Source organism: Humulus lupulus, chromosome 1 (assembly GCF_963169125.1).
Source record: "Humulus lupulus chromosome 1, drHumLupu1.1, whole genome shotgun sequence".
NCBI lineage: Eukaryota > Viridiplantae > Streptophyta > Magnoliopsida > Rosales > Cannabaceae > Humulus > Humulus lupulus.
Genome location: NC_084793.1, coordinates 40,886,151 through 40,896,903, shown reverse-complemented (window position 1 = coordinate 40,896,903; position 10,753 = coordinate 40,886,151). Strand labels below are relative to the sequence as shown.

The window sequence follows — 10,753 nt, the reverse complement described above, 5'->3', positions numbered from 1 at the left end:
ACCACGGGGCCGCCTATCAAGACTTAGAACTGGGAAGGTGTCAGGAACCTTCCTCTTCTGATCACTGGGGCCTACACCCGTACAAGAACCCACGAATGGAGGACCTGTCCTCCTGAAATCCTTTCTGGCTGCATTGTCATGCCACATCCTGATCTGTACACTCTCAACTGTGAGTGCCTTTTCAACCACCTGCGCATAGGTAGTAACCCCAGCCACAGTGGTGATACGTACGTCACGGGATTATTTGGGCTGTAGCCCCTATAAGAATCTCTCTCCTGGTCCCATCAGTGGGCACCAACTCAATGGAAAACTTTTCCAAATGATCAAACTTTAAGGCATACTCAGTGACTGAAAAACTTCCCCGAAGTAGCCTAATGAACTCCTCGGCTTTCGCCGCCCTGATAGCATCATTATAATATTTTTCACTAAACAGAGTTTGAAACTCCTCCCAACTCAAGGAATTTACATTCTTGGTCTAGGTATTAACCTCCCACCAAATCTGGGCATCCTCCCGAAACATATAAGTGGCACAGGCCACCCTCTCATTACCAGTCACCCTCATGAAATCCAGGATGGTGGTAATCATACTCATTCATTGCTCTGCCTTGGCAGGATCTGCACTGCCCTAAAAAACTGGAGGTTGTTGCTCCCTGAACCTTTCATAAAGAAGCTCCCATTTATTTCCAACCTCAGGCAGATGCTCTGCTGCTGGCACCGACACAGGAGGTGCCTCTGATACACTGGCCACTACATGCACTTGCTGCTATTTCAGGAGACGAAGCTCCTCTCCCTGTCTTAACACTATTGCCTGCAGATCACTGATTATCTGCTGCCAGTTTACAGGAGCTGGCTGTGGAATCTATGACTAGTCATTTTCCTGACCCTGGCTATTATTATTCTGGCCTTGATAACTTTGACAAGCTGAAGTATCTGTCTGCCCTGGATTCATTCTTATCTGACACCTTGCTGAAATATTGATCAATACGGCCAGTCAGGTAGTAATAACTAAACCTCTTGCCGCCTTACGGTCCAAGAACAAGCAGACAATTATTATATTCCACAGTCATACAATTAGATAGGCAGATACATGTTTATAGCATTTAACACTTAGCATGTATCACATAATAATCCATAATCAACCATAATAATAATTATGTTCCAGCAATCCCAGTACTAATTAGCACACATTTGTTGAGGATATAATATTTTAGGGCACAGGTTTAACATGGTGTCTCATGAATACAGGTAAAGCATATATACTATATTTAAGCAGTTATACATATAACTACATAAATAATGACCAAACCATGAGTCGAGCTTGACGTCAGTGATGTGTGTACGTGCCCAGCCAGTTTGCAAGAACCCCGACCTTGGCATGCTCTGATACCAAGTTGTAATGCCCTGGTTACCCCAGGACAGTTACGGTGAATGGTGAACTGGAAATTTGATCCGCTACCCGAGTCCTTTGGTTAAAAATGTGCTCTAAGTTTTATTAATAGGTTAAGGTGGAAAACCAACAAAGAGGAAAGGACATATTTTATTAAGTATATAACTGCTCATGAGCTTATCAAAACATTTACAAGTTATTTACAACTCAAAATGGTCGCTACTGTTTCAAATTTACAAACCCACCGACCTAAGCGGCAAAATAGGGTAAACCCGCTAGTTCCTCTGAGAACTCCTTGGCCGTGGTGGTCAACCGGCCGCATATGTACACACCACCACCTAAGCTCTCCACTCAAGGCTGGGTGAGCTTTTCTTTCCCTTTACTTGCACCACATAGCACCCATGAGCCAATGCCCAGCAAGAAAACACAATACAACATGATATAATATCAACAATGACAATAATAATCATTCAGGACTATCAGTCCAAAACAGGTAGGTGGCAGTCGCAAAAGTCACTAAATTGGGAATAGCTCCCTTCAGCCATGTGACGATAGGGTCACTGGGGCTTAACAGATAAGTGATCCCCTCACTAGCTTAAACAGGATAGGTGCATGGTGACCAGTCACCAACATAACCTTCCTCATGAACATCGTTCCCTAGCCATGTGACAAATGGTCACCTGGGCCTTAGGCCCTAGCTTTGAGTAACTAGTCTTAGACTTTCCAAGCGCTTATAAGTTCATCGACCTTAGGGTCGGTCCAGCGTTAATTCCTTAGAGCCATTCAACGTTGATATCGATTAGATCTAATCTTCATTCGGCCCTGCGTTCAGGACGCTTATGTCGTTTCTGACTCTTAGGTCAGTGTCCCTGACTAGTCAGTGCCATATACAAGTAAACAACATTCACTAGCATTTAATATGCAATCCATGTCCACATTTATCAATCAACATGCCTCAATAACAATCCCGCATGTCATATATACACAGGGTGCAATTTTCTTACCTCAGATTCGAGCTAGAATGAATAAAAGAACGACCCTTGAGAACAATAAACTTTTAGTCCTTTAGCGGTCACCTAGTCATAACCAAACACGGGACATCATCAATAAAAATGATCAACATAGGTTCCCAAACTAATATTTAGCCTCTGGGATATCAATCCAAACTAATCCAAGTAGTAGGAATAATCGCGAGGCCTAAAACTATATTCCTGGGGTCAAAACACACAAACGGGCTCAACCCTGCTCAAGGGCTGCGACCCTGGCACCTTGGGCCGCGGCCCCCAGCCATCACTGAGGCAAGGGCCATGGTGCCCAAAATCAAGGGCCATGGCGCCCAGCAAAGGAAAATTGCCCCACCTGCTTCTTCGGGCTAGGGCCGCAGCTCTCCAAGAACAGGGCCGCGGCCCCCATCCCAGAACATTCCCAAACTCGTTCTCCAACATCCCAAAGCCTCCAAAATCATGCCTAAACATTACCAAATCATCAAATAAAAGTTTCCAAGCTTCCCAATGGCCCAAAACCATCAAAACCCAAGGCTCAATTGAACCAAAAACTCAACAATTCACAAAAGCCAATTCAAAGCTTAGAAACTCTAAAAACTCAAAACTTTAAACTTAGATTACCTTCGATTAGGTTGTTTCTCATCAAATCCTTTGGTCAAGAAGCTTCTAATCTTTCCTAAGATCGCTATGCCTCAATCCTCACTTGATTCTGACTCCTAGAACTCGAGATATCTTCGAAAACGCTTCGAACGGTAAAATGAAATAACGGGAAAGAACGAGATGTTTTCTAACGTACGTTCTATCTGACAAGCTACTTCAAGCTTAAGTAACCTCAGATAAAACTTAGTGCTCGGGGTCTCAAAAACCTCCCCGGGGACATTATAGTCAAAACTTCCAGAATTTCATCCTGATCTCAATAACTCCTAATTTATCACCAAATAAACATTCTTATTACCCAATAATTGACCCCGTTATGACAAAACCGCTAATCCATTATATAGGATCGTCTCATGTCCAATAGCTTGAATATATCTCCATAATAATGGAATCTCATTCACAAATCACTATATACACCCAAATATACAAATATACCCTCAATGGGCCAAATTATCAAAATATCATAATACTCAAATGTGGACTCGTATGCATGCATATAACATCATATTATAATATAATACACTTAATCATGCATATATTCATTTAATGGCATAATTATACAGTTATGGCCCTCCCGGCCTACTAATCCAGCCATTAAACCGCATTAGGGATTTCGGGGCATTACATGGGGCCTCGAGGCGCTTTGATTCGTCCCCGTAGGAAGGTGTTCATTAGTTATTTTGACAAAGTTAGGTCTCAAAAGATAGATAATTATAGGTCAAATTCTACTAGACTCTCCCCTACGGTGACTACTAGGACTAAATCTATGATTATCGAAATTGTGGGTCTAGCTCATAAAATAAGAGATTTTGTATAAGAGATTCTGTTTTCTTATTTTGATCGAATAGTAGGTTGTTAATAATGGTGTCCATTATTAAATGAGTTTACAACTCTATTTAACTAGTGGTATTTTTTGACTCTCGCCAACTGGGACAAGGATATTATAGATTAGTTAAAAACCTAAAGAAATAGAGATATGATTGTATTTGGTATTTTTTCTCATATCTTACATATTTTGGTATATGTTGTGCTATTTCTTGAAATTTGTATGAATAGAAGTTTTATTGAGCAAATGTGATTGATTTCTATTTTATTGATAATTTGTAGTTTTAAGTTAAGTAGTGTCTGTGTCTACTCCCATCCTTTCTCAACTTTCGATGGAGAAACTTCCTTAATTGTAAGCAGAATATCAACATAGAGTTGATTGGTGACAACTTTAATGAGTTCTTCATGATTGAGGAATCCCCAGAACGAGCACTGTGTTCGCACGTTTGTGATGGCACCGTCAGTGCTCGTGATGGCACCATAAATGTTTGGATAGCACCGTCTCTGCACATACGTGAAGACACCGTAAATGCTTGAATGGCATTGTGTCTGCACGTTCGTGATCACCTCAACTATGGTCTGACGCATCTCATGAACGAGCTTCAGATTATTGAACCTATCAGGGGTGGACCTAGTAAAGGAGGTGAAAATAAGACTACTGATGTTGCTGCTGATCTAGCTAAGGCTGAAGCTAACCCAGCTTCGTCTTCGAAAGTTGGAAACAAGAAGAAAGATGGACAAAACAACAACCCCAAGCCTGCAAAGGCTGCAAAGACGAGTGCACAACCAAGTGCACAGACGCCTAAGGGGAAGAACAAGAGAAACAAGAAAGGTAAAGATAAGTGTTTTCACTGCAAAGATAAGGGGCATTGGGAGCGAGATTGCCCAAAGTTTCTAGCAACGAAAAACAAAGGTAATGATTATAGTTCATTTATCTTAGAAACATGTGTTTTAGAGAATGATAAATTTGTTTGGCACTACAACAAAAATTCATTTCCATAACACAAAATTTTAACACTTTTAAAAAAGAGTTATAATATATAAAGTTTATATGTATATAGGCGGGACTTATTGTAATTTGGCGCCTAATTTTCCCCAGCCCCAACATTTTTCACATGGTCCAATGGACTAAAAAACGTGTTATCATCCTCTCTCCTTCTCTCTCATTATTTCTTTCTCTCTCATACTTCAGATCTCTCTTTCTCTTTCTTTTCTTCTTTTTCCTCATCGTTCTCTCTCCTCTCTTTCTCCCACCAGACCTCTCTCCTTCACTCTTTCTCTCTTGCCTGTCTCTTTGTGGAGCCCGACTGCCACCTTCCCCTGCACGCACCGGCTAGGGATCTTCAGAGGCTGTCGAAGCTTCAACCCACGTGATTGAGTGAGATGTGAGAATTTTTTGGACTCATTTGGGGGTTTCGATGCCCTAATGGGTTGAATTTCGGTACACCATTGTTACTTTTTTATTATTATTATTTGTTTATGTTCTTTAATCTTTGATCTCCATCGTGTATTTGATCTCTTTTCTTTAGTCTTTATACAACTCTGCTATGTAAATTTTTTATTTCTAAATTATTTTTGGAGAAGCTTACTTCTGTCAAGTTACAGACACTCACTCATCAGGAGAAGCTTGCTTTCTGGACCAATATCTATAATTCTTGCATGATGAACGTAAATAGATGACCTCATCTAGTACTCATAGCTTCTTTTTGTTTCTTTTATGTATATTTTCTAAAGTTGTCATAAGTAAAATAAAAGCACTATTTTACTGTAGGCATTCCTGGACCATGGAATACCAGAGAGTCCTGAAATGGTTATTGCCCTGATGCAAAAGGTATGGAATATTATAGTATCAAAGTTTTGCTGGATTGTCATTTTCTTGCGGTGTAATACATTGTTAATTTTTGCTCTATATTTATATGTTGGTTGTGGGTTTTCATTTGCAGATGCTATATAAAGTTGTATGATTCCCCTCCAAAGTCAACCACTGAGGAAGACGATGAGATGTCCAAGTTGCCTCCTTCTCAGAAAAAGAAAATGAGGAAAAAATTGAGAAAAGCAGAGGCTCGAGCTAAGAAAGTAATGTTTCTGACTTCTGTAGCTTTTCGGACCATTCACCTACATTTATTTTTATCCTAATGTTTCGCATTCTTTTAGGAGGCTGAAGGTAAAAATGAAGAATCCAATGCTAATAGTGTCTCAAAGACTGGGAAACGAAATGTGAAACTTGTTGATCCAGATCCCCATGGGGAGAAATTGTTGCAGGTTCCGTGTTCTTTTATTTATTTCTCAGATTCCTGAATTGTGTTTTGTATTTTCCTTAATTGTTTGTCGGACATCTCTAGGAAAAGTTTTGCCCTGTCTGATATTTATGTGTTTATTCAGGTAGAAGATCCACTTTTAGAAGCTTCAAAGTACTTGAAGTTGCTTCAAAAGAACTCCCCTGATTCGTTAGAAACACACTTGCTTTCTTTTGAAGTGAATATGAGAAAACAGAAGGTTTTGCTTGCCTTTCAGGTAAGCTTTTGTTTAAGCGTGCGGCTGAGAAGCTTTTATTCTGACCCCTCTTTTTGTCTTGAGCTGCATAAGGCCAACTGATGACTAAATTGTCTTTGGAGTGCAGGCTGTAAAGCAACTACTGAGGTTGAACGCTAAACACCCAGATACACATCGCTGTTTAGTATGTATCTCTGTTATCTATGGCCATCGTGTTTGTATATGTTCTTATCAGTTTGTGGTGATCTGTCTATTCCACTCGAACTTATTGTTAACTACTTAAATATAGATTAAATTCTTCCATAAAATGGACTTGATGCCCACTCCAGTTACAGATGCTGAGAAACTCATTTCGAGTGTCTTGGAAGCAAAATGCCCAACAATAAGGTTCTTTTTCTACTTTCCTGTCTCTTTTTTGTGTCTGTACATATTTAGCATTAAATTAACTGTTTTCTTTCCTTCTTTCTTCTTTTTTTTTTTCTCTTTTAATAGTATTTTGCATGAGAAATCTCTGATTGAGGCGAACAAGATTTTCTTAGAGAACATAAAGGTGATTGTCAAACTTGTTCAGTGTAATTCAGTGCATAATCCATCATGTCTTATGCCATTTTGCTTAACCTTTTCCCCTTTTTCATTGGCTTTCTACAGATTCCTTAATGCACAGAGCTGTTACTGCAGAACTACTGTATGCTTTACAACCTGACAAGAAAGCTGAGGCTGTTAAGCTAACTGAGGACGCAACAAACAATCCGGTGCCAAGGTGATAGATGTTGTACATTTCTTTGAGGAGATTCATTTTTGCTCAACATGTTTTGTCATGTTACATGGAAACTTGACATGTCATCATTTTGCAGAAACGGAGCACTTCGGCCAATCGGGGAATGGACACTTGAGGACTGTGTCCGGTCAGCATAGATACCGGGAGCATGTTGTATTATACTCATTTCATTGACTTAATTGGTATGTACAAACAACTTATTATGTGAAATTTTTTGCCATGGAATTTGTAAATTAGCCAATGTGTATTGCGATATGCAACTTTTTTAAGTGTTATAATTCAGTTCAATGGGTTTTATAGGATCCATTGAGTGTTTTTTTTTTTTTTTTATTAATGGGATTATAGGGTCCTTTTAGTTGGGGTTATAAAGCAGATATCTTTATAATGAGTTTATATAGAAGCTGCTGTATTATTATCCCTTAATTTGGTTGAATTTCCTTCTCCAGAGGTTGCAACAATAAACACTGGACAAGCCTAGTACTCTTCCATTTGATGAGGTATGTTTTTCTTACTAGAAGTGCTACTTTTCAATTGCGTGTACTACAGTCATTTTTTGACCAACTGGTGATTAAACCACAAACTTATTTGATGAACAGAAAGGCAAACTAAATTCATGTGATTATAATCAATATCATTATAATTGATATTGTAATTGTTTCTGCTAATATATTTTCTTTTGTAAAACACTTGTGAGCAAGAATTTGTTGAAATTTGAGTGAAGGAGCTTCTTCCAAACTCTCACAGCCTTTAAGAAATAGACTCTTCAAATTAGCTTGAGATAAATCTGGCATATGAATCAAATTCTTTGAAAATCTGAGATTGACAACTTTTAAGCTCTCAAGACACTGTAACAAAAGGAAATGGCAAAAATAAATAAATAAATATATTTCTAGCTCACATATGTATATAAAGTAAAATTATGCCTTTAATTTAATAATATTAAATGCCCCTATAATTTAGTAAAATTATCCCTTTAATTTTGTTTTTAAATATAAATCTCAAACATAAATGATTATTGTACAAAAATCAAATAAGGATGCTAATGTAGTGGTATATGGTTCCAATTTAAATCTTGAATCTAATATAAAATTTTACACACTTTAATGTACTATTATAGAAGAAATAGTTGTATTTTTATCTTTTAGATGTTGAATGTATTTTGATGCCTTAATCAATAATCAATCTTAAAGACCAAACTGGTTTAATCAAGGAATCAAATCAAAACAGAAATGAAACATAAAGAGGAACACAAACACAAACACATACGTGGTTCGAATGAGTGTTGGCTAGACACCACTCTACTCCATGGCCAAAACCAGCCCCAAGGGCTTGACAATCTCTTTATTGATTCTAAGTTTCAATCTGTAAAAAGGCAGTGCTTGTTAAATATGATATGTCATATATTGAATTGAGGTAGAAAGGAGCATAGACTTGTTAGTCTAAGGTTATCAATATTGAGTGTTGTTTTGGTTTGGTCATATAGTATCTAATTCTGGTAGAGGAACGTGAAAAAGAGATAGTTTTTGTTGTGCCAAGTATATCAGGAAGAACACCACAAAACAAAAGCTTTAATCAAGATACAAATTTAAAGACCAAAAATATTGATCAAGCAAATAATAGTAAAACAAAGAATAACAAAATAACAGGAAACAACACACCAGAATTTACTTGGTTCGAACTAGAGAAAAATTGCTACTAGTCGACATCCAAGGGGCAGCCACTATTATTGATTCTTTCTTATACAATTCTCTTTACAACCTTTACAACACTCTTGTCTCTGTTCCTCTCAAGATGTTACAATTTTAGAGAATAAAACTTGTTCTTTTTCATGACCAGTGAAAAAACTAAAGTAATACAAACTTATATAGCAAAGTATTACAAGAAAAGAAATAGAACCAACAAACTTAACAGAAACAGTTAGAAGTGGCTAATGTACTATCATGCAATAGTCCCTATATAACGCTTTTGATTATTTTTTTAGTTGTGTGGTATTTTTAGTCCTTTAATGATTTTTTAAATTGGCATTTATGTGACCAAATGGGTTTTTTCATCTTTTCCGTGCAAATTGTTGATGTGTGCTATCACCTTCTTTTCCAGGCTTGTGATTAACTGCTATATATGATTTATGCTGTTTTCCAGCCTAATGTTTCAAATTAATTGGCAGGCATACTTGACAGAGGAGTACAAATTGATGGACTGGGTATGAAGAGCTTCATGACATATGAAAGCAATGTTCTATTTGCTCTTCGCTTTATGATTGATTGCAACATAGTTGGTGGCAACTGGATTGAAGTACCTGCTGGAAAATATAAGAAGACAGCTAAACATTTGTTATACTGTCAGCTAGAGTTTGATTGCCTGTATCCTTATAGATGTGAGGAGCACTTATACTTCAGATGTGATTTGTTTATTTAGTTTTTAGTTCTTTCTCTGATTTGTTTATTCAGTTTTAATTGAAAATTTTACTTTCTTGTCTTTATATTTTCTTTTTCTGAAATAAGATGATTTTTTTTCCTAGATAAACATTTCCTTTACAAATGTCTTTAGATATTCAGAACTTATCAGTCATGCACCAGAAGGAGAATTTTCCAAGATGGCTCCATTTCGCATACTGAGTTTTGACATTGAATGTGCTGGTTGTAAATGTCATTTTCCCGAGCCTGGCCATGATCCTGTTATCCAGGTCGGACATGTTCATCTGTTATAGTTTATATAAACTTTACTGACTTTTAATTATTTATTTTAAATTTTTTTATTGGTCATTCTGTTTATAAGAAAAATGATAACTGATATTGCTATTTTATTTGTAGATTGCAAATCTGTTAACTTTACAGGGAAATACTGAGCCATTAATCCGTAATGTCATGACCCTTAAGTCATGTTCTCCTATAGTTGGTGTCGACGTGATGTCCTTTGATATAGAAAGAGAAGTCTTTCTAGCTTGGAGGGTATTAGTTTTGCATTGCTTTTCTTTTATGAAAATGAAAAGTGTTTGTTAATACTGTTAAGGTGCATTTGTTATGAATTTGTTCTCAATATTTATATCTTATTTTTCATACTTTTAGGGATTTTCATTTATAGGTTCCTTTTCATTTCACTCTTATGGTGGGAGCTCTAGCCTCAGAAAACTATTTCTCTTGCCATAGTGAAACATAATTTTCATTCTAGTCTGGAAAAGCAATCAGACAAGCAAGCAAGTTTTGGGGATTAACTTGAACTTGAACCCACCAAGAAAGTTTTGGGGATTTATGCTGGGATATTAGAGCACACATGTGTGTGTGCATATGAAATTATTTTCGTTATATATTATAACAACTTTAGTTTGTTCAGGTATTGTCTATAAGTCAAAGGCAACCAACCAAATGCTATTTTCATTTTCAAATGGTATGCATAGTATTGAACCTTTAACCATGTGTGATTCTTTGCATCATTAACTGATCTTATCTTGCATTTTAGCTTAAATTATTTTGTTCTCAGTAATGGTTTTCTAATTTATATTAATAGGGGACATTATACACCATCTGAACAAACTAGCATCGATATTGCTATGGTAAACCTTAATAGATTACATTTCTTGATTGTAAAAATAAATTTGGTGATTCGTTGATA

At 37.0% G+C, this 10,753-nt stretch overlaps 1 protein-coding gene across 1 annotated transcript; it reads left to right on the top strand.

Annotated features, from left to right (window-relative positions):
• Nucleotides 1-9,126: 9,126 nt before the first annotated feature.
• On the top strand, nucleotides 9,127-10,290 carry LOC133813905 (DNA polymerase delta catalytic subunit-like). Its single transcript, XM_062246937.1, has 4 exons — nucleotides 9,127-9,504; nucleotides 9,692-9,827; nucleotides 9,955-10,092; nucleotides 10,210-10,290. The coding sequence occupies exons 1-4, from the start codon at nucleotides 9,347-9,349 to the stop codon at nucleotides 10,288-10,290; spliced, it is 513 nt and encodes a 170-aa protein (XP_062102921.1). The 5' UTR covers nucleotides 9,127-9,346.
• The last annotated feature ends 463 nt before the right edge of the window (nucleotides 10,291-10,753 follow it).